Genomic DNA, 24077 nt, shown 5'->3' with positions numbered 1-24077 from the left:
TCAGTGATGTGTTTGCAAAATATTCAACTTTAAAAGAGCAAATTTTCATTAAAATCGAGCGTCCCCCCCTCTAAAATCTAACAGGGGGGTGCAAAAATTTAAAAAAATCAGGATGGTAGTAAGTATATCGGGGCGCTGCAGCTAAATCCTATCTCATTAATGTGGAAAGGGCTCAAAGATCCGTACTCAAGGTGATGCCGAGAAGACCTTTTAAATACCCCACTACCAAACCAGGCTTAACTCCGACTCCGGGGTTCAGGTTCTGACCATACCGAAGTTATTGGTTTTAAGAATTACTCTCTGTGCTCATACATCCTCATTTCGCTTGGACTTACATAGGTCTCTGTTAAACAAAAGGACAATATACAGGCTGCCTCTACCTTCTGTAAAATCCCACTTTGCAAAAAGATTTGGGCGTTTTGTGAGAGCATCGGTTTACAATTCTGTACTGGCCTTCTGTAATATTAAAGACTGTTCGGTGACTATTGGCAAACAACTTGCTACACAGTGGTTACTAACTCTGGACTATGACTCTGTTGAAGGCATAATTGTAACTTAAATTAATTCATTTGTCAGAATGAATTTTCGGCCTTATGTTGTCTTACGTTGTGTTGTGTTGTATAATGTAAGTAAATTTGGGATTAGTTGGTTAAATCTTTTCTTTTAAATTAAGCTTGACCGCCAAAGAGACACGCTCTGCCTAGTTTGGGGGTCTCTGTGGATTCTTGTAACACCACGCTGTGCATGATTTCTGCATTGTAATTGTATTGTTACCTAATGATAATGAGGGCTATCGTTTTTTGTCTTTCTAGATGGCGCCACTGTTGCGTGAGGTTTTTAAGTGTGGCTTTCAGTCTGTTATTACGGGCGTGAAAACAATGTCTAGATTAAAATCATATTTGATAAACCTTAAAACCGTAGCATAAAAATATCGAGCAACCACAGTGTTGCATAGTCCCGTTTAGTTTGGAAAAAAGGGAGGAAAAAAAGTTTCTGAAAGAAAAAACTGTCTCAAAACACAGACATTCATTGCCCTGTAACGCATGATTGCCATAATTAATTTCAGGTAACACAAAATATTGACAAAATTATTCTAATTATAAATAACCCGCGTAACTCGCCCAGAAACTATGAGATTTGACATTTCGGAGTCCTCACGCTACACTAGCGCCTCTAGCGGCGAATTCATACGCGATAGCCCTCATTACGTAGCGGTCTCAGCTCAGCATAGTGCTGGCAGTAGAGGCCAATGCTGGTCTTCCGCTGTGACCGCTTGGCGACTTCACGGAAGGCGACAAAAATTCCCAAAAAATAAATTAAAAAAGATCTAACATATACGAAATCTACATATTTGGGTTCATCTTTGACATCTCTAAAAACTGGTCGAGGGTTTTCATTTGAAAGTAATTAACACAAAATGTATGGCCCAAAAACCAGTTTTTTGGCCTAGAATTGTTCAACTTTGATGCCAAATATCTCGAAGACAATGAACTTTGAAGTAAATATGGGATACTATATTGCTTAAAGCCGTTGTTGTTAATATAATAAGCTACAAAAAACATTAGAAAACTAAGGATTTCAGATCGAAGGTCATTGGGGCATGGGATCCCCTTAATTGTCTGCACCTAGCATCATTCAAAGGCTTATGACTTCAAAAACAGCTACATCCACTCTGATATGAATATGAATATAGAGTAGCACACAACACTTACAACCTTCCTCTGCAAAGCTACATGTATACCACCTGTTGACACAATACGAGTATTTGACACTGTTTTCCTACTCAGGGGTACCGACCATCTACTAAACACAACGTCTATTTTTAATCAGAAAAAAAAACAGAACAAGATTCCGTTTCCAGTCAGATTGGCAAGAGTTGGGCAAAAGTAGTGGAAGAAAAAAGAAGACTAGCCCAGCAGAGGGACACAATATAAGCTTATTAAAAAAAATATTGACCATTTCTTAAATAAAAAACTATATCACACCATTATTTAATTATTACTTTCTGATGCTTATTTTGTAAAAGTATTTCAGTAAAAAGACAGGTCAAGATTGTTTACCTTCTATTACTATGAAAACCAGAATTTAGGACATGTATAAATCTGCATTGTGCTGTCTAAAACATAGATTAAACTTATTTATTGTGTAAATATGTACATATTTTGTACATTTTAATCATATTCGTAGTGTACACAGAAATGTTTTCTAACTATGTAGTATGTTTGTAAAGATTTAAGTACTACTCATAATTTGGTAATAAAATGCACGATTAATACACTATTACTCACCAGATTAAGTATCTGTTAACACTTCAGCGCTGTATTTGTGAAGAGGCCGTGCTGGATTGCAAAACTTGTTTGCAGTTACGTAAAATAATCGCACTTCTGCTTATATTGCAATATTAGCTGTATAATCACTTAGCACGGTCACAAAGCACCTTAGAATTCCAGTAAAAACACCTTAAACATCTAATCTACCCGGTAAACTCAACAATATTTAATTAAAACTGTTTATATTTTATTTTATCACGCACCAAAATATTGATTTTAAACTAATTTATTAATGTGACGAAAAAAATTGTTACGTTAAAGTCCGTGTAAGTTTAAGCCACCGAGAAATTTGTTTCGCAGTCATATGTCTTAAATTAATGCATTTGTTATGTCTAAATACTTTTGTAATGTCGGAAAATCCAAAACATTAGCAAATGTGTGCAGTAGGCGACAGAATAATATTCAACCTACATTTTCTAGACTCTAGACAGTTATAGGGCAGTGTTGCTATTAATTTAATTAAAGTAAGTTCTACTTTGTCGCTAATATTTTCTACTATTGCAAATCTTACATGTAACAAATTTTGTCATAATGTAAGACATGTAATGATTTTTTAATTACATATATGTTATTTTATCTATGTTATGATATTTCGTTCCGTAAAGCAACATTAAATTTATCTCTCTTTGCCGCTTCACGTCGCATTAATTGCTTTATTTTGTCGAGTCTAACTAGAATAGAATAGAATACGTGATTTTGTAATTACTTACTTCCTAAATTTTTATCATTCATTCCATCAAGATTAAGCTGTGCTGGCTGTGCAGCGAATTAGTTTTTCTCAAACACGACATGGATGTGTTACAAATAATAGGCCGAGAAGTATCGCGTTGCAGGCGCTGCGGCTCAGCTGCGTGCGCGCGGTCACTCTAGCAGCTTGCAAAGAGATTTCATTCAGCTTTGCAAGCCGCTGGTCGGCAAAGCGACCGTCTTTGGTTACAATGCGCGCTCTGCGACACTGCGCACGCCCACGCCCGCCAGCAGCCAGCGCGATACGCGCCCACGCAAAAGGGCGATCAGACTAGCGTCTCGCCAGCTCGTTTTTTTTTAATTTTATTTCATGTCATCCTCGCATCCCTATCCAAACTGAAACTTATACAAACTGAAATAAAGATGCACAGAAAAACCAGAAAAATAGGATCAGCACTGGAATCGATACCGATGCATCTTTATTTCAGATTCAGTTTGTATTTTGAATAACTACTACTTTGCTAATTTTTTCTTGTCTGGCAATATTCACTTGAAGTGTCTAATTTTTAACGTTTCAAATCACGTAATCTCATAAAACACGACATCGACACCGACACGACACCGACGTGACACGAACTGCTTGTTTCTTACTTTACTCTTTGCTTGTTTCTTAATCTAATCACAGTAAAATATAAATTTTCAACGGTGCTGAATGTGGGCAGGCTGCAGTGTATGAAATAATCTTTCTTTTAGTCCGTGTTTTATACTTATAAATTAATAAAAATATACATTTTTATAGTACCTACTTTATGAGCGATGGACTAAAACAAATGGTGCAAAAATTGTCAGTTTGCCTTTTTACGCAAAATGAAACGCTAAAACCCTGTCACGTTGACAGCTAAATGTATTTTCTTGAATGAAAAATTAGGTTTTCTGATTGAGCCAATCATAGGTAATTCTTTCAGATTTCCAAAGATTCTCATTGGCTGAACCAGAACAAAATAAGTCAAGAAAAACACTTTCAACATGTGATATAGACAGAAATCTCAAAACTTGCTCAAAACAGACTTTTACAGACAGAACGGATTCCTGTATTTACGTTGTTAAAACTGAATAACAAATGGACGATACCGATACGGAGTTAAATTCATCTGAACTTGGTACACACACGTATTGGCAGCAAGCTTATATTAAGGAAATTAGTAATTTTGAAGAAAATGGCGATCCCGGCGATGTTTGGTTCGGAGAAGACAGCGCATACAGAGTGGTCGACTGGTTGCGCCGCAACGTTGAAGATAAAAATACAGCTGTTATCGACTTAGGTAATATAAAAAAAATAAAGAATACCTCGGGCAGTTGGTAACTATAATAAATTTCAAAAATTAAGATTTAACAAATCAGATAAGATAAGATTTAACAATTAGACATTAAATATTAAGATTTGCATGTTGTACTCTTACGACTGAATACTGTACCTATTTGAAATACACCAATATCCTGTATTTATGTTCTGTGTATTCTGGCAAATAAATCAATATTTTAATTATTATTAAAAAAGTGAACAGTTCAGTTTGTAACCTCATAATGAACTAAAACAATTACTTTGTAAATAAATTATGTAACCCCAGTTAAAATACCACAAACAGGACTTATCACCAGAGAGTGGAATTTTCATGGCATTTTTTGACCTGTCATCTGTCATAGTGACGAGAAGTCTTACTTATCAACTTCTGTCAGTACAGGTCAAAAATTGCCATGAAAATTCTGCTCTCTGCTTATCACGCTAAGCACACAAGTAATATTAACTTTGACGTTTTGACCACATTACAGAGGCTGTGATAACCAGATGACTAAGGCCACTGCCATGTGGTCGAAACATTGAGGTAAATATTACTTGTGTGTTTAGCGTGATAAGTCACTGAGTGAAAAATCACAAAAGTTTAAAACATTACAGTTTGTAACCTATATACTGTTGGATTTAAAGCGGTTAACACTACAACAATTCAAATCTGATCCTAACACGAGAAAATACTGACAGGAGTAGACCTAAAACTATATTTTAATTATTATTCAAATAATACATTAGCGCTTCCGCCATGTTCGCGGGAGCTCGAGTGGACAAGTTTACTGCCTAATTTATTTCCTAAGTATACGTTTAATTGTCAAATCTGGAAAATAAAATTTAAGTATTAACTGCCTAATTAAGATTGGTTTTTTGGAATCTTTTTGTATTTTTTATTTCAATTCCAAATTTTTACTTTTACGGTCATCCCGTAAAACCTAAATTGTGCTATAGCACGCGGTACGGATTACCGAGGACCTGGGTTCGATTCCCAGTGATGGTCTTATTTTTCTGGTTTTTCTGTGCATCTATATTTCAGTTTGTATTTTCAATTTAAGTTTACTGCCGTCTTGCGCAAAAAGATGGCATCAATTTTAATAGGGAATATTACTGCAACTTTCTGCCATCAGAGTGCAGCACTAGCCATTACCGTAAACAGTTTGTTGAGTATATTATTAACAAGGAGCGGAATTTCTCATAGCAAAAATCAAACATCAAAGGGATTGACCATAAGTTTTTATCGACTATTCCAGTTATCGATGTTATCGAATCGACTCTTCTTGTTATCGCCTTGTAACAATATTCTGTAACATATAGGTCACTATTTGATAAACGATTATCATCTCCATATTAAAATAAAATAAATCGCGTCAACGTCACATATTATGACATTTATGTCGCTTGAGTTTTTCTTAGTCATTCCCGTGTTATTAAAATGGTTAATCCTAAAAGAAAAACGATTGACAAATGGATTAAAAAACATCCCTTACTTATTTACAATGAAGATTCTTCAACGATATACTGCTCTAAATGTAAAGTTAATTTTAAGCAGCTCAAGCTCTTTATATTTTAATTGTAACTTACTTAAAAAAGCGCTATTTTAAAAGTACCTATTTCCTGTTTTATTAATTACTGAAATATTTATCGATAGTCGATAAAACTTATGTTCAATTCCTTTGATGTTTGATTTTTGCTATGAGAAATTCTGCTCCTTGATTATTAAATTACAGTAAATATAAATATTTTTGGATATTATTAAAATTAATCAATGGATGGTGAAACAGTCCCTTAATTCGCAACTTTAACGTGCACTTGGCCAGTTTTTAAAGATTGTCTATGGTATAACTTGAGGTTACCGACATAGCCCGCAGAATTGCGAAACTGAAGTGGCAGTGGGCGGGGCACATTGCTCGCAGAACTGATGACCGATGGGGTCAAAAGGTTCTCGAATAGCGTCCGCGGACCGGGAGACGAGCTGTCGGTAGGCCTCCAGCAAGATGGAGCGACGACCTGGTTAAGATCGCGGGATCGCGGTGGATGCGGAAAGCACAAGACGTCTGAGTGGAGAGCCTATGTCCAGCAGTGGATGTCTTTCGGCTGACATGATGATGGTATAACTTAGATTTTTTAAAAGAAACCATTTTACACATTCTATCTACTAAAAAATAATAATTCCAGGCTGCGGAAACGGCTACACTCTGTCGGAGCTGGCAAGAGAGGGCTTCACGAATCTGCTCGGTGTTGATTACTGCGAGGAGGCCGTCATACTTGCCGAGAAAGTGTCTAAGAGGGAATTCCCAGTTATTAGGTTCAAGGTAATTAATATCTGTAAAATTTATATCCCTAAATCGAATCCGACATGAGTCTGCAGAAGTACTTTACTATTTTGGGCATACTGATTAAGATTTTGGAATCCCGTTTGAATATCAGGATAAAAAACTCTAACCTTTAGTCTAGCTACCTACATGCCAAATTTCATCTAAATTGGTTCCTTATAAAATAAAATTATACAGCATGTATTTTTTGATAGTGTGGTTAGTGAAGGCCCTAATAATGTATAAAGTTTATCTATTTATTTTTTAGCCAATTATATGTATAAATGAATTTACCGCTAGTAAGGAAAAGTTTTACGATACCGAGAGAAGTACAAAAATATACATGCAGTTAGTAACACTTGTCAGTTTGAAAAAATCTTCTGTATAAAAAATCGTTCTTAATTATATGACCACAACTGTATAGGTACCTTACCTATTATCAAAATAACCAAACGTTTTAATTAAAAGAAAAAGCATCTTATTTAGTAATAGTAAATCATTCTTACCTTTCAACATCAGCGGGGAGTTTAAAAAATGAAAGCCCCGGTTTTGAAGGATCCGTGTTCAAGCAGCTATACACTGCACAATATTTTTCATCACACTTGCTCGTAAACAGTGTTGTAACATGCAGGCTACCTTAGTTGCAACCCCCCAAATAAAAAACCCTCGACCTTAATGTGCTTTTCATGAAACCCGTGGTCGGTCGCATGAGTCATTGCGCGTACATATTTTCTTGCCATGAAGCCCAAGGACGGTCAATGAGTCGGTGCCCGTACTGATGGTGCTGCTGCAGGACAGACCACCACATGCACACGCACGTTGCGGCGCATGCTGCGGGAGGGGGAGGTTGAGGGCGACGCTGACAAGAGCACAGCCTAAGGTATCGCCAATATTTGCAAGAATTATATTTTTTCTTTTACAAATATAAAATTTTACTTGCAAATGTGATGAAAAACATTGTATGTCGCACGGGCGGTACTATAATTACGAACATCGACTCATTAAAGCCCTCAGTCTTCGACTTCGGGCTTCTAATAGACTCTCGTTCGTAATTCCTTATTTACCGCCCTTAAGACACAATGTACAATTATAGGCATAGTTTTTAATATCACGAATTGTATGGGCGCAAGCGATTGAAACAACGCAACTGCAGTACCGCGAGACCCCCTTCGGGGCCGTGTAGAGCGTGCGTCTGTGTCTGTGTGTTCGTTTCGATCGATTTGTTCGTAGCTTCCATACTGCTTTAGCTTATATATATACTGTGGTTAATAAATGGCTTTAAAATAAATTTAAATCAATATTCGTGTCTAGATTCCTGTCCAGCAGTGGTGTAGGGGTTATAGCACGCAGCACGGAATGCTGAGGACCTGGGTTCGGTTCCCAGTGCTGGTCTCTTTTTCTGGTTTTTCTGTGCATCCATGTCTCAGTTTGTATTTTCGGACATATGTATTTGTGCGCGCGACTTGAATCTAAGATAATTCATCAAAGGATGTCCATTCAGTTTGACAAATTTAAATCGGCATAGGCTCGTTCTGTTACAAGTACACCTTAAAAGTATTACATTCTATTTTATTTTGATTCCAGGTATTCGACATAACTCGAGACGACCTGTCCAGCCTGGGACCTTTCGGGGTCGTCCACGACAAGGGCACCTATGATGCCATCAGTCTCCATCCCGAAGACGCGAAGGGTCACCGTGAGAAGTACATAGAGCAGGTGGCCGCCATGCTTGATGAGACAGGTGATATAATGTTTTAACCCTCAACACAAAAAGGGGGCTGTTATTTATAAATTTAACCACTATGTGGCTCTCTTCTTTAACACGTTCGGCCCCGGCAACGATCCACTAAGCTCTTACGATGTGCATACGCATATCCCACAGCAGTCACTTCTATGCCAGCGACACGTATACGTGTCACAGACGTAATACATTCCGGTGCCAGTGACACAACGTCTGTGACTTTTTAGTTCTTACCCCTATGCCAGTGACACGCACGTCGTGTCAAAATCGCCCAATATTTGGAACAATTATATTTTTTCTTTTACAAATATACAATTTTACTCGCAAATGTGATGAAAAACATTGTATGTCGCACGGGCGGTACTAGAATTACGAACATCGACTCATTAAAGCCCTCAGTCTTCGACTTCGGGCTTTCATGCTGAGTGGAGACCCTTTTTGGTATCCTGCCGTGTCACCTAGTAACATAGTTTTAGTGCTAGTTCTAGTCTTAGTTTTAGGTGGTACATTTTGGAGCCAAAATAAACTTTTCTTTCTTTCTTTCTAATAGACTCGTTCGTAGTTCCTTATCTACCGCCCTTAAGACACAATGTGCTATACTGTCACATTAACACATTTGTCAATCTTGTATGGCGCTAAGTACGTGGCTGTAAAACGACAAAGTACAAAAGTAACCAGCTACTTTTGATGCTGACTGTACCTGTGTTTTCGGTACCTACTGCCACAGAATAAGTAATAGTACAGGTACTGCTTACTATGTGATGTATTTTTGATGCGGTACAGCCTTACTGTAACCACTTGCTGGCTGCAGTACGAATGGGCCGGCTCGACCGGGCTAGTACCACACTCCCACAGAATACCGGCGTGAAATAGTAGTTTTGCTACCGTTTCGTACGGTGAGTGGGAGATCCGGAGGCCTAACTGCCATCAGGTGACCCGCATGCTCGTTTGCCAGCTATTCGATAAAAAAAATGTGTTGGTGTTCAATAAAGATTCATTGTATTGACAAGATTGCATATTTCTAAGACAACAACAAGAAAATTTAATTCGTTCTCTGTATTCTGTTTGGAATTTCGCTACGATTATTTTTTTTTTTTTAAGATGTGCTTATTCTAAAAGGGCATAACTCCAAAACTAGCACACAATAGATCCATTACTTTTGTGTAGTCTCTAATAAAAAAATAGTTTTTTTTATTCGTCTGGATGGCAAACGAGCAAGTGGGTCTCCTGATGGTAAGAGATCACCACCGCCCATAAACACCTGCAACACCAGGGGTATTGCGGATGCGTTGCCAACCTAGAGGCCTAAGATGGGATACCTCAAGTGCCAGTAATTTCACCGGCTGTCTTACTCTCCACGCCGAAACACAACAGTGCATGCACTGTTGCTTCACGGCAGGATTAGCGAGCAAGATGGTGGTAGCAATCCGGGCGGACCTTGCACAAGGTCCTACCACCTGCAACCTGCAAAGATCACGTAAATCTGACGTAGACGTTGTCAAAATTATGAGAGCTACTTTTTCTGTTGAAAAAGGCAAAGGAAACATATCTATTCTGTGGTAGTGTTTTGGCAAATCCAGATATTTTTAATTTTTTTTGTATTTTTTTAAATATGGAGAAATAAATTATAATAAATATTTTGCCATGTTCAGGAGGCAAAACTTGCGATTCCTGTACTAATACAGGTGTTAAAAAAATGAAACCTTGACATTATGTAAATGTTTGTAGGTATTGTGATTATGTGAATGTTTCTTTTTCAGGCATTTTCGTAATAACCTCCTGCAACTGGACGGAAGAAGAGTTAATTAAACATTTCAGTGAAAAATTCAAGCTGAAATGCGTTATACCAACCCCACAGTTCAAATTTGGCGGCAAAGTTGGCAGTATGGTCTCCTCAGTTGTATTCGTTAAGAAATAAATGGTATAAACTTTTTACTTGTTGGTTTCATAAAGTTAATATTACCTAAGTATTTAAGTTTAAGTTAAGTGCCGAAAGTAGAATTGTCTTTATTGAACATGAAACTACCGTAAGACTCACTCATATTAAATGATATTGTAACGGATAACTCACGTCTTAAACCGAGTTTAGCTGGACATGTTTCGGGCTATTCCGTAGCCCTTCTCTCAGGAGCACGCGAGTCACATTCTTTCGGAACTAACCGCTCACCCAGACAAGAGATGTCGCTACTAAGCAATCAAATAATGATTGATTTTTTGGAGTCTTTTAAGAATGTGACGTCTTTCGACGTAACATGGATGTCGCTAGTGCTGCTTCTTAAGTAGCATAGTAGAAATAAGCAACCTAAGATATGTATGCATAGGAAAAATTCGTGTCTAGATTCCTGTCCAGCAGTGGTGTAGGGGTTATAGCACGCAGCACGGAATGCTGAGGACCTGGCTTCGATTCCCAGTGCTGGTCTCTTTCTGGTTTTTCTGTGCATCCATGTCTCAGTTTGTATTTACGATAATTATAATTATATTTAATGTTTAATTGATTTTTATTTTTATTGATTTGATTGATTTTTAGTTTAATAATAATTACAAATTATTTAAAAAAATATGTACTTACCTAGAAACTTTTTTGGTTGTGGATGTTGGCACCAGATTACCTTGGTCTTAGACGAAGATTTTACTTTATGCACTAGAGCATAAAGAGTCATTTTATGTCGCCTATTAAAAAAAATATTTCCAGCATAAAAACGAACTTTACGAGCATGAGAAGTGAAAATGTATGTAGATCATCAGCATCACGGAGAGTATTTTGAAAAACAATGAAACCATATTTATTTATTTCAGTAAATAGTCACATGAAATTAATAGTTAAAAAGAAGACAAAGAAAACTTACTAGTCTAAGATCCGAGCTTGAAAAGATCTTCACCGGTATGATAATAGAATGAAATGTATTTTATAATAAATTTAGTATTTTAGAAAATATATTAGAAATGGATTTGCTAAAAAAAATCCTGGACAGGCTATTTTTTTTTTTTTATGTAGCCTGTATTATGTCCCACTGCTGGGCAAAGGCCTCCCCTTTTCTCCGCCACTCTTCCCTGTCCTGGGCATGCACCTGCCAATCGAGCTGAAAAGCGCTCAGGTCGTCCCGCTATCTCCTCTTGGGTCTGCCTCTGCTCCTATGCCCATCCCTCGGATCCCATTCGGTTACGATCCGTGCCCATCGGTCCGGGTGCATGCGGCAGACATGTCCGGCCCAGTCCCACTTCAACTTGGCGGTCTTGACACCCACATTTGTGATACGGGTTTTGGAGCGCAGTATCGTGTTTCTGATTCGATCAGTTCTTCGAACACCCAGAATACTGCGCTCCATTGCTCGTTGGCAAACCTTGAGCCTGGACTTTTGAGCTTCAGTCAATGACCAAGATGATGATGATGTTGATGATGTTTTTTTTTTAATTATTAAAAAAAAAGATTTTTAATAAATTTTTGTTGCATCATCGAGATTATAAGACAATTTTACATTAACTTAAAAGTATAATACATATAGAATATGTAGACGTTGGGTTTGCTATTGTTTACCTGGACGAACTACTGGGTTGCCAGGTATAAACTTAAACAGGTATGTCGACGTCATTTACTTTCACTTGATAAGATAATAGAAAAAATTGTATATCAACGTAAGCGCCATTTTATTGTGAACACGTTGATATAGGGTTGTCTGCATTTAATTAAAAATCATTAAAAATAAAATAAAAAAAACTGCCTGTCCAGGATTTTTTAGCAAAATCATTTCTAATACGTTTTCTAAAATACTAAATTTATTATAAAAATACATTTCATTCTATTATCAGACCGGTGAAGATCTTTTCAAGTTCGGATCTTCTACTATACCTAAGAAACCTTAATTCAATATTACTTATATGTAACTATAAAAATAAAAATTATAAAAAGAACACCCCGTCCAAAAGATCTGCCTGTGGCAGGGTTCCCATGATGCTGGCCGCATTACTCCTTTGGACCGCAAGTGCGATCCGCTGGGATAAATACGTACCAGCTCTTGGGTCCCCAGAGCTGTCGATCAACCGGGAAGAAAGGGCCTTTATGAAACACTTCATGTCGGCTGACCATGGCCCTAAAGTCTCAACAGTCTCAACTTTTAATAAAGAGGAGTCCTTGCGACGCTTGAGGAGTTGGGTGTGATCAGCCGCAGCGCCGGCTCGTGAGCTAGTTGCGTGGATGTGGGACAGAGCGAAAGTATCAACGCATGTAAAGTAGCGTCCCACACCAGGGCCCTACCGAGCTTCCACGGCACCAGGGTGACGCCGTCTGGACGCTTGCCATCATCCCTTGCCATGCCAGCCGGCTCTAAAGCCGAAGGCACTGGCGCGGTGGCAAGCGACCGACGTACTATGTCAGTGGTGGGCAAACTTTCTACATGGGGGGCCAGAAAGTAACAGATATTTTAGAGGAGGGCCAGGATAATGAAATTAATTATGATCGCGGGCCATTATAGGTAGGTATTATACACTTCGAAGGAACGTCGGCGGGCCGGATTAAATCCCTTCGCGGGCCAGTCTTTGCCCGTCACTGTACTATGTCATTTATGGTGCCATGACGGTGCATACGGCCGGCGCTTCTAGCACATGAAAGGCCATGTCGCCCCAGTTGATCGACGTTTTTGCCATACGCGAGAAAAGAGGAATGCATATTCTGGCCCCAAGTCTCAGGGAAATTGCTAAACGCAAAGTATGGGTCCAGAATAGTGCCAATATTCCTCGATGGCAAGGCGTTCAGCCAATTGCCTGCCTCGTGCAGAAACAGCTAGCAGACGGGCGCGTTCAGAATTGTCCGGACAGCGTGAGTCGCATTAAGGCGAGGGGTGCCCCAGGCCCGCTGGATCTGTTTAACCGTGGGGGTGTCCGCTCCAGGGCACGAGTCACACCAAGCTTTCACGGCCTCCGCCAGGCAGGCTAAATCATCGACAGGTATCCTTGTTTTTTCAATTCCGAATTCATAAGTAGCAGCCCTCGTATGACCTGCCCATTACCACTTTAACGAGTTAATTCACTTGGCTATGTATGTCTGTGTCCGTTGTTACTCTACGTAACTATCTCCTAATTTCTGATTCAATCCCGTAGGTGGAGAAACACCGAGCATAACTCTCTACGTAGCTCGCTGAACACCTCTGAGCCTATTTCTAAGGCCAATAGAGATGAATACTCGTACGAACTGTTATTTTCTGGCATCTAGTTATTATTTCTCCATTTGAGAGAGAGAGAAAAACATTTATTTACACATATTCGATACACATAAAAATACATTAGACGAAAAAAAAATAACATCGAATAGTATAAAGTGGACCCCACTCAGCATAATGTTACAGCAAGCCGCAACGCTGTTTTTCAGTGGAACCCATTTAAAAACTAAAACATATAAAAACATACAACACACTATGACGACACGAATGCCAGCGGAAGGAATTTCGTTCACAAAACATCCTATTTTAAGTTACTGTGGACCCACTGAAAATCAGCGTCGTGGCACCGCGTGCCATGACACATGCTTAGGGGTGTCCTTTTTTTGTATCAGCTACATATGTATGTAGAAATATGAGTATGGTCCTTGTATGGTCATTACTATGTGTGGTTTATTAAGGATTGGCATTATAGCACTTACGAAACGCCAGTGTTGCCATGCGTGGCGCGCTTGACAGAGCCTGAGATCTGGACGCGGGAAAAGCGATCGTCAATTGTCAGTTTGTAAAAGAAGTCTGGCCCGAGTCGACAGTCTCAGGAACTGTTACGCGTTTCTTTATTATTTAGCTAGGCTTTTCCTTAAGTTATTGTGAATCGTTATGATAGTTGCATTTCTAAGATTTCAGTGAACGAGTGTCGTATTGTTTTTGTTTTATCTTGACCACAATTAGTGGACTTTTGTTAGTTCTTCAAAATAGTTTCATTCTCTGCCCGAATCCCACTTGTTATGCCCACATTGATCATGTTACGGTCGGATCCCGGCTCTCTAAGTCCTATCTTACGACATGTATATGTTTATTGTAAATAAATATTTTCTGTTCTATTCTATTCATACACTTTGTGAATCATCCATACTTCGATACTAATATTATAAATCTGAATGTCGAAACGGAGCGACGGATTAATTTGATTTTTGCCATAGAGATAGTTTATGGGTCAGAGAGTGACATAGGCTACTTTTTATCCCGGAAAATGCACAGTTCCCGAGGGATCAGCGCGCGATAACCTAATTCCACGCGGACGAAGTCGCAGGCAAAAGCTAGTAATTTATAAGAAAAGGTATTGAAATAAAACTTGCAACTAAAATAAATAAGCAACCCATAATAATTTATTTTTTTATACTTAATTAACCATACTTATATACGATATTAATATACAATGCGTAAATACAAATTAAAGATAGAGTAAAAAAAGCTAGTCGGTTGACTAGCGCCTATGTGTGCCGCCATAACCTCAAAATTTATCTACGCGGTTTTAGAGCGATTATGATTAGTTTTTCGTGGCTATGTTCGCGATTTGAGGTGGTAGCGCTGCTGTTGGGATGATTCGAGGGTTGGCTGTGTTGTCGCAAGTGCAGAAGCAGTTCTTGTTGTTTGGACCGTTAGGCAGAATGAGGATCTTCAGATTCATACTCGTCTCGAGAGCGTGCAAGATTTCTGAAAAATAGAAATGCGGGTTAAAAAGTTCTGGCCTAGTGGTTTGAGCTAAAGATATAGGTGGTACAGAGAGGCTATTACGACATTCGAAAACCGAAGTTCGTATCGTACCGTTCCTCTAACTTATATTCAATAATTTATTTGCGTCAGCCAGTCAGCGGGACGGCCGGCAAGATACGAAGATCGAATTTTGCACTTCCATAGTACGAGTATACAGCCAGTAGGTATTCAATTATTGCGCCTATTTTGCGTGATTGGCTGTAGGCACTATTCATGCCAGCCTAGCTCCTGGAGGAAGCCTAGCAGGCAGACCCTTCACGTTGCTGACGACTTCCTGGAGTGACTCCGGTGACCCGTCCCGTGGTGTAAATCCCTGCATGGTTTGAGCTATACATATATATACCACCTCTCAAGCAGAGAGGCGTGGGTTGGAACGCTAAGGTTTACGCAAGTTATGTGTAAAACTACAATTGAAATATAAAATAAAAATAATAGAAATAGAAATAGAAATAGAAGACATTTATTCACGTTCACAAAGACACACAAATACAACCAAACAAAAAACAACAACAACAAACACAAATAAACCAAAAAAAAAAGAAATACAAAAATTAAAATATATGATTTTGTGTGTCCTCGCAAAAGTGAAACGGCCGCTGACTCAGCATTATGCTGAGGCGTTAAACGCCTGCAGTAATAATAATACTTTTTAAAGAAATTTCGAAAAGGTTAGTAGACTTCACAGGTGACCGAAGAGCTGTTAGCTTCCTCGGACAAAGAATAAGCCTAGCTATTTCAAAGAGGAACGATGTCAGCATCTTCGGGACCTTGCCTAAGGAGTACTCTTTATGTAATTTGTTTTAGTTTTAGGTTCTATTTTTATATTATGTAAGTTTTATTTTATTTTATGTAGCTAAGATTGTTAAGTTTAAAATTAGACATTGTAGAATTAATAGTAAATTGATTTAGGCTATTGTAATTTAACATGAGGTTAAGGAAAACTTCGTGAGTGCAGGTATACTCTGTTTCTTTGTACGGCAGGCGAAAAAACTTACTATGGACAACTTTTCGCATGTATCTCTCAATGTCATTCCAAACCATGATACAACAAGTTTAATTGTCTTGAGTGGCCACAAACAGCCTATACTTGGAAAATTTGTACTAAGAGGTAATAAAAAAGTGCATCGGACAAAATAATTACTTGGTCAATGTTCGTTTTTTCGGCTGCTGTAGAAACAGAGTTTACCATGTGTACACTAGTGAAGCGTTCAGTGATGTCATGTAATGTGCGTGAAGTTCTTAATTCTCACTGGGCGAGAACTATAGCTTAAACGCTGTCATTATGAGAGCAGGCCGGGGATGACTGAAATGTATTGAGACGGCAGGAAGACCTCTTGCTTGGATACAATATCGTCAACATAAATCTGAAGAAAGCCCAAATAGATGTCTTGACTTTATGTTGACGGAAAAAGGTTACTTTTATTTCTTATTCTTATTTATAAACCAACATAATATTGGTATACAAATGAAAAGACTATGATAATTATGTATATTAAAAATGTCGAAACCCTGTATTTCGCCTACCAGAGGCTGGAGCGTGCCCAGCATGCTTCAAATTTTTTGGTGTCGGATGACGACAGTCCTAAAGTTTCTTACGCGTGCCGTTTCTTATTCTGTTAAAAATTGGAAAAAAATGTTACACTCACCCTTAGTTCCTTTCTGCACCGCTAGCTTGCCTCCCTTCTTTTCATCAGGTGTTTCCGAAGCCGTCGGTGTTCCAGGCGCGGTAGGTTTCTCCCCGGATCCCGTTTCGAACTTGTTCACTATAATCTCTTCTTCTTTCATCATTCTAATGCGCGTTTCCCTCTCTTCTTCAGTTTCGTCGGCTATTTCTGTATCGCTTTCTGATTTCTCGATCTTCTTTTTAATGTCTGTTTCGTCTTCTTTACCTGGTTGCTCCGGTTGGCCTGGCTGTTCTGGTTGTCCTGGCTGTCCGGGTTGTCCTGGTTGACCTGGTTGACCTGGTTCACCTGGCTGTCCTGGTTGTCCTGGTTGACTTGGCTCTTCTGGTTGTTCAGGTTGTTCAGGATTCTTTGAACAACCTGGTTGCTCCGGTTGGCCTTGCTGTCCTGGTTGACCTGGTTCACCTGGCTGTCCTGGTTGACCTGGTTGCCCTGGTTGGCCTGGTTGACCTGGTTGTCCTGGTTCACCTGGCTGTCCTGGTTGCCCTGGTTGTCCTGGTTGACTTGGCTCTTTTGGTTGTTCTGGGTTTTCAGGATTCTTTGAACACCTGGTTGCTCCGGTTGGCCTTGCTGTCCTGGTTGATCTGGTTGACCTGGTTGTCCTGGCTGTCCTGGTTGTCCTGGTTGACCTGGTTGTCCTGGTTCACCTGGCTGTCCTGGTTGTCCTGGTTGACCTGGTTCACCTGGCTGTCCTGGTTGACCTGGTGTCCTGGTTGACCTGGCTGTCCTGGTTGACCTGGTTGCCCTGGTTCACCTGGCTGTCCTGGTTCACCTGGCTGTCCTGGTTGACCTGGTTGTCCTGGTTCACCTGGCTGTCCTGGTTGCCCTGGTTGTCCTGGTTGACTTGGCTCTTTTGATTGTTTTGGTTTTCAGGATTCTTTGAACACCTGATTGCTCCGGTTGGCCTGGCTGTCCTGGTTGATCTGGTTGTCCTGGTTGTCCTGGCTGTCCTGGTTGTCCTGGTTGCCCTGGTTGTCCTGGTTTTCCTGGCTGCCCTGGTTGTCCTGGTTGACCTGGCTGTCCTGGTTGACCTGGTTGTCCTGGTTCACCTGGCTGTCCTGGTTCACCTGGCTGTCCTGGTTGACCTGGTTGTCCTGGTTCACCTGGCTGTCCAGGTTGCCCTGGTTGTCCTGGTTGACTTGGCTCTTTTGGTTGTTCTGGTTTTTCAGGATTCTTTGAACCACCTGATTGCTCCGGTTGGCCTGGCTGTCCTGGTTGATCTGGTTGACCTGGTTGTCCTGGCTGTCCTGGTTGTCCTGGCTGACCTGGTTGTCCTGGTTCACCTGGCTGTCCTGGCTGTCCTGGTTGACCTGGTTCACCTGGCTGTCCTGGTGGACTTCCTGGTTGTCCTGGTTGACATGGGTATGATTTGGTTTTCTTCCAGTTGTTCAGGATTCTTTGAACCACCTGGTTGCTCGGTAGGCCTGGCTGTCCTGGTTGTCCTGGCTGTCCTGGTTTTCTGGTTGACTTGGCTCTTTTGGTTGTTTCGGTTGTTCAGGATTCTTTGAACCACCTGATTGCTCCGGTTGGCCTGGCTGTCCTGGTTGATCTGGTTGACCTGGTTGTCCTGGCTCACCTGGCTGTCCTGGCTGTCCTGGTTGACCTGGTTCACCTGGCTGTCCTGGTTGTCCTGGTTCACCTGGTAATAAACAATAAGGTTATATAGCTTTGTGGACTTCATAAGAAAGCTATTTGCCACAGAGCGACGGAGCGAGGTATTATCAAATTTTTCCATCCGTGATTTAGATCAAAAATAAAAACCGGGGAAGAGCGTTTCGGAAACGCCCGTAAAGTTGAATATTTTGCAAACAAATTACTCAATCGAAAAATCGTCTGCTAACCCTTAATGATTTTACCGATTTTAATGCTTTGACCTATCCAACGATACCCCAACTACAAGGTTGGATGAGAAAAAAAAATCACCCCCACTGTCCGTCTATGGGAGGTACACTAAAAAATTTTTTTTGGATTTTTTTTTTGTACCATTTTGTCGGTATAGTTTACATACATATTCGTGCAAAATTAGAGCTTTTTAGCATCGCTAGTCCCTGAGCAAAGCCGCGGACGGACAGACAGACAGACAGCCAGACATGGCGAAACTATAAGGGTTCCGTTTTTGCCATTTGGGCTCCGGGGATGTGCTGAAAGAACCTAAGTAAGAAATGAAGCTCAGAAAGTTGCCAGACTTTAGTGGCAGTGGTGGGCAGTGGGCAGGTCACATTCCTCAGGTCACCGACGAGCAATGGGGCAGTTGAATTGTAGTTGTGACTGCGAACCGAAAGACAAAACGTAGTACGGCCGGAACCAGTTGGAAGGAGGCAGCACAGTACCGATTACTGTGGAACTCTTTGAGAGGCTTTTGTCTTGAGGCTTCTTCTTCTTCTCTTTGAAAATATGGCTTTTCTGTCCTAATTAATAGGACAATTTCGCCAGTGTCAAAGTAAACTCTCTTTGAGAGGGACCGTGTACGGTGATTGTAGTTTTTGCAACTTGATAGTAGTTAAGTTCCAGAAACCACGTGGAGACAACTTGCGCATTAAAAAATGACAGACACGAGAGCAATATAGAATTTTGTAATCACTGTTCACTGTTAAGGTTAATCTTCGCATAAAACACTATGAAAATTATACTTCAAACAGAAATAGCAAAATTAGATATTAACATCCGCCATGTTCGAATGCTACAAATCGAATCCAGTCTTCAGGCCTTATTGCTTAACAGACTTGGAATTACAATCATTTACACCACTTCTTTCTGTCAGACGGTTTAAGGTGAGGGTAGAAAGAGATGGCGTATGCGATCGCGAAGATCAGTGCGTTGGACAATACGGTCTCAGCAATGGACGTTTTTCAGTGGATATGAAAATGATGTTAATTGAAAATGTTATTTTTTGTAGTACTTTTCCGATAAGTCATCTCATAGAAATAGTAGATTGTACAACAAGAGCATAAAACGAACCATTTTGCCCAAGACGTTCAATAGCCAAATGGATAGACACGTCGAGGGGAAAACTAGTATAATGCTCGAGTTTTACACTGCCTTTCTCTTCGATTGCGAGGAAAAAAATAGCAACAGTGGAAACAATTGTTCACTACTATATGTACCTTTTATTTTTCATGCATTACTACATAATTATGATTTTTTAGTTTCGTTGATTTATTTCGATTGATTTTATTGAAATTTAGTTTTATATAAAATAAAAATTATTTAAAAAAATATGTAAAAAAAAAATCTTCTCAAACTTTGTGGGTGATGCGGTTTGTGACTCAGGAACGTTATGTTTTTGACTTGATTGACACGATTGGTATTTAATATTGGGCACGACTGGCCATTTGTCAATATGTGGTCGTACGTGGAGTAAATGTCGCACCACCATAGACGCTGCTTGCCATCTTTCATATGCCATAAGCCATGATGACGTTGGTATTACCGTGGTAATACCACCAACGAAACGCCAATGTACCCTTGCGCGTCGATTTCGTGTTTGAGAAAGACTATTTAATTTTTTTGGACATCTCTTCAAGTGCCTCTCCAACTAGTGAAGATTGGCAGTCAGCTCCGCATCTGATTCGGTCTTTTTTGGGCTATATTATGGATTTATTAGCCACATAATGCTAAAGGGTCATGGGTGCCTGGAGAAATTGTTAGTAATTGGAAATACGAATGGCAAACGAGCCCAGGAAGATCTCCTACCGGATTGACCGACCAGTTAAAGGTCCCTAAGGCCCACTTGCAGTAAACACATAAATCTCGAGTTAGCGTTAAGCTCAGTTTAGTAGTGTCAAATTGTATGGAACTGTCAAGCTTAAGCCTGGATTAACTACTAAATCTAGATTTATGTTTTTCCTGCAAGACGGCCTAAGTCCCTGAGGTTTACAAATACAGAAACTTTAACATCTTGCATCGTGACATCGATGCTTCTCAACTCAGAGGAATAAATACAACTTCCGAAGCTCCTTCCTTCGGACTTCGGTCACCTAGGGATCATCTACCTCGTTTGTTAGTCGTATACCTCGAAATCAAAAAATCCTTGTAGCTTTTCACCTATTCGCGTTTCGCCGTGATAGCGTATTTTGTCGTAGCGTGTATATCGGTGGTATACTTTGTTACTCGCATATATTTTTAATAGATTTTTACAACAGTAAAAAGATTAAGATCTTTTCTTTCAATTGTTTAAAAAATGCAGTTACAAGTTTCCGTTTTTTTTCGAAAAAATCTATTTGCATCTGAGCATTATAATTATGTTTTGTAGGTAAAATAGCTGTGTCACTACTGCGGTGTATAATCTAGATATAGCGATGACGTCTTGTGACAATCCGGTATTTGATATTTATCTTTAGTTTAACTGACATTGGCCCAAGCCTTATGACCGCCATTAAGAGGAATAAATAAATAAACATATTGTTGACATGAAAAGTCTTGTCTATCGGTAGAATATAAGTCAATGTTTTCAATAGATGTTTACAACAGTAGTAAATTTTGATGTAGCATGTATTATCAATAGCCTATTTAGTTAGCCGCAAATATTTTTAGTCGCATTTTACCTGGGTCGCATCGCATATTGTTGTAGTGTATTTATTTATCGTAAAAAATAATCATAGATAGCCACTCATGAACATGATCAACACCAAGTGCGTTCCTTATGCGTTACTCGTATCTATGTACCCCCTGAAGATTAAGTCTACTTAACTAATGTATTACCCCCATGGCCAGCCAAAGTCTTGGCCCGCACGAATTTACTTTAAGTGCAGTGTGGCCCGTAAGTCAAAAAGTTTGAAGACCCCTGCGTTAGATTGAAAAATTAAGTATCTACCTGGCTTTCCTGGTTGTCCTGGCTGACCTGGTTGACTTGGTTGTACTGGTTGGCTTGGTTCACTTGGCTGTCCTGGTTGGCTTGGTTCACTTGGCTGTCCTGGTTGGCTTGGTTCACTTGGCTGTCCTGGTTTCTTAAGTACACCAGGTTGCTGCGGTTGAACTGGCTTTTTGGGATAACGCGGCCGTTTATGGCGATGACCAAATTGATCTGCTTCGTAGTTGTATGAGAAGTCATCGTACTTTTCGAACCTGTTTGTCTCTTGCCTCATAAGTATTTTTCTCTCACCTTCAGTTTCTTCGTATTGACCTGGTTGCAGTGGCTGTCCTGGTTGACCCGGTTGTATTGGTTGACTTGGCTGGTCAGGTTGACTTGGTGGCTGAGGTACTTCTTGTTTCTGTGGCTGTCCTGGTTGCTGTGGCTGTTCTGGTTGCTGCGGCTGTCCTGGTTGCTGCGGCTGTCCTGGTTGCTGCGGCTGTCCTGGTTGCTGCGGCTGTCCTGGTTGCTGCGACTGTCCTGGTTGCTGCGGCTGTCCTGGTTGCTGCATCTGTCTGGTTGCTGCGGCTGTTCTGGTTGCTGAGGGCTCCTGGTTGCTGCGGCTGTCCTGGTTGCTGCGGCTGTCCTGGTTGCTGCGGCTGTCCTGGTTGCTGCGGCTGTCCTGGTTGCTGCGGCTGTCCTGGTTGCTGCGGCTGTCCTGGTTGCTGCGACTGTCCTGGTTGCTGCGGCTGTCCTGGTTGCTGTGGCTGTTCTGGTTGCTGTGGCTGGCCTGGTTGCTGCGGCTGTCCTGGTTGCTGCGGCTGTCCTGGTTGCTGCGGCTGTCCTGGTTGCTGCGGCTGTCCTGGTTGCTGCGGCTGTCCTGGTTGCTGTGGCTGTCCTGGTTGCTGCGGCTGTCCTGGTTGCTGCGGCTGTCCTGGTTGCTGCGGCTGTCCTGGTTGCTGCGACTGTCCTGGTTGCTGCGGCTGTCCTGGTTGCTGTAGCTGTCCTGGTTGCTGCGGCTGTCCTGGTTGCTGCGGCTGTCCTGGTTGCTGCGGCTGTCCTGGTTGCTGCAGCTGTCCTGGTTGCTGCTGCTCCCGTGGTTGCTGAGGTACTCCTGGTTTCTGTGGCTGTCCTGGTTGCTGTGGCTGTTCTGGTTGCTGTGGCTGTCCTGGTTGCTGCGGCTGTTCTGGTTGCTGCGGCTGTCCTGGTTGCTGCGGCTGTCCTGGTTGCAGCGGCTGTCCTGGTTTCTTAAGTACACCAGGTTGCTGCGGTTGAATGGCTTTTTTCGGATGACGTGGTCGTTTATGGCGATGACCTTGATATTTCGTAGTCGTATGAGCTCGTACGCTCGTCCTGTTTCTCTCTGTCCTAAGTACTGTCCTAGTTGCTGCGGCTGTCCTGGTTGCTGAGGACTGTCCTGGTTGCTGTGGCTGTCCTGGTTGACCGGTTGTATTGGTTGACTGGCTGGTCTGACCTGGTTGCTGAGGTACCTGGTTGCTGCGGCTGTCCTGGTTGCTGCGGCTGTCCTGGTTGCTGCGGCTGTCCTGGTTGCTGCGGCTGTCCTGGTTGCTGCGGCTGTCCTGGTTGCTGCGACTGTCCTGGTTGCTGCGGCTGTCCTGGTTGCTGTGGCTGTTCTGGTTGCTGTGGCTGTCCTGGTTGCTGCGGCTGTCCTGGTTGCTGCGACTGTCCTATTTGCTGCGGCTGTCCTGGTTGCTGCGGCTGTCCTGGTTGCTGTAGCTGTTCTGGTTGCTGTGGCTGTCCTGGTTGCTGCGGCTGTCCTGGTTGCTTGGCTGTCCTGGTTGCTGCGACTGTCCTGGTTGCTGTAGCTGTCCTGGTTGCTGCGGCTGTCCTGGTTGCTGCGGCTGTCCTGGTTGCTGCGGCTGTCCTGGTTGCTGCGGCTGTCCTGGTTGCTGCGACTGTCCTGGTTGCTGCGGCTGTCCTGGTTGCTGTGTTCTGGTTGCTGTCTGGCCTGGTTGCTGCGGCTGTCCTGGTTGCTGCGACTGTCCTATTTGCTGCGGCTGTCCTGGTTGCTGCGGCTGTCCTGGTTGCTGTGGCTGTTCTGGTTGCTGTGGCTGTCCTGGTTGCTGCGGCTGTCCTGGTTGCTGCGGCTGTCCTGGTTGCTGCGACTGTCCTGGTTGCTGCGGCTGTCCTGGTTGCTGCGGCTGTCCTGGTTGCTGCGGCTGTCCTGGTTGCTGTGGCTGTTCTGGTTGCTGTGGCTGTCCTGGTTGCTGCGGCTGTCCTGGTTGCTGCGGCTGTCCTGGTTGCTGCGACTGTCCTGGTTGCTGCGGCTGTCCTGGTTGCTGCGACTGTCCTGGTTGCTGTAGCTGTCCTGGTTGCTGCGACTGTCCTGGTTGCTGTAGCTGTCCTGGTTGCTGCGCTGTCCTGGTTGCTGCGTACTCCTGGTTGCTGTGGCTGTCCTGGTTGCTGCGGCTGTCCTGGTTGCTGCGGCTGTCCTGGTTGCTGCGGCTGTCCTGGTTGCTGCGG

The 24077-nt window shown here is 41.7% G+C and overlaps 5 protein-coding genes across 7 annotated transcripts in view; 1 reads left to right on the top strand and 4 right to left on the bottom strand.

Moving 5' to 3' along the window:
- The window catches only part of LOC141444646 (alpha-1,6-mannosyl-glycoprotein 2-beta-N-acetylglucosaminyltransferase-like), an 85225-nt gene extending 82472 nt beyond the window's left edge, over window positions 1-2753 (bottom strand). For all 3 annotated transcript variants that reach the window (XM_074110218.1, XM_074110222.1, XM_074110220.1), the window contains exon 1: window positions 2289-2753. The gene's annotated coding sequence lies outside the window, so the exon portion shown is untranslated. The remainder of the gene's footprint in view (window positions 1-2288) is intronic.
- Window positions 2754-4051: 1298 nt separating this feature from the next.
- On the top strand, window positions 4052-10350 carry LOC141444650 (EEF1A lysine methyltransferase 2-like). The gene is made up of 4 exons (XM_074110228.1): window positions 4052-4339; window positions 6538-6674; window positions 8259-8415; window positions 10176-10350. The coding sequence occupies exons 1-4, from the start codon at window positions 4138-4140 to the stop codon at window positions 10331-10333; spliced, it is 654 nt and encodes a 217-aa protein (XP_073966329.1). The 5' UTR covers window positions 4052-4137; the 3' UTR covers window positions 10334-10350.
- A 4357-nt stretch (window positions 10351-14707) lies between these two features.
- LOC141444652 (uncharacterized) lies at window positions 14708-17447 on the bottom strand (the record flags this gene model as incomplete). Its single annotated transcript, XM_074110230.1, has 2 exons — window positions 14708-15062; window positions 16769-17447. Coding segments are annotated over 2 exons (846 nt in total), but the record flags the coding sequence as incomplete, so codon positions are not given.
- Window positions 17448-17673: 226 nt separating this feature from the next.
- The window catches only part of LOC141444636 (uncharacterized), a 34601-nt gene continuing 28197 nt past the window's right edge, over window positions 17674-24077 (bottom strand). Inside the window, exons 23-24 of the mRNA XM_074110205.1 lie at window positions 18273-18443; window positions 17674-18114 (exon numbers count right to left, since the gene is read on the bottom strand). Of these exons, the coding sequence (XP_073966306.1) occupies window positions 17674-18114; window positions 18273-18443 (612 nt within the window). The remainder of the gene's footprint in view (window positions 18115-18272; window positions 18444-24077) is intronic.
- On the bottom strand, window positions 21892-24013 carry LOC141444418 (uncharacterized; the record flags this gene model as incomplete). The annotated part of the gene is made up of 2 exons (XM_074109969.1): window positions 21892-22872; window positions 23287-24013. Coding segments are annotated over 2 exons (1620 nt in total), but the record flags the coding sequence as incomplete, so codon positions are not given.

Source organism: Choristoneura fumiferana, chromosome 30 (assembly GCF_025370935.1).
Source record: "Choristoneura fumiferana chromosome 30, NRCan_CFum_1, whole genome shotgun sequence".
In the NCBI taxonomy this organism is placed as follows: domain Eukaryota; kingdom Metazoa; phylum Arthropoda; class Insecta; order Lepidoptera; family Tortricidae; genus Choristoneura; species Choristoneura fumiferana.
This window is presented reverse-complemented; position numbering and strand designations above follow the sequence as displayed.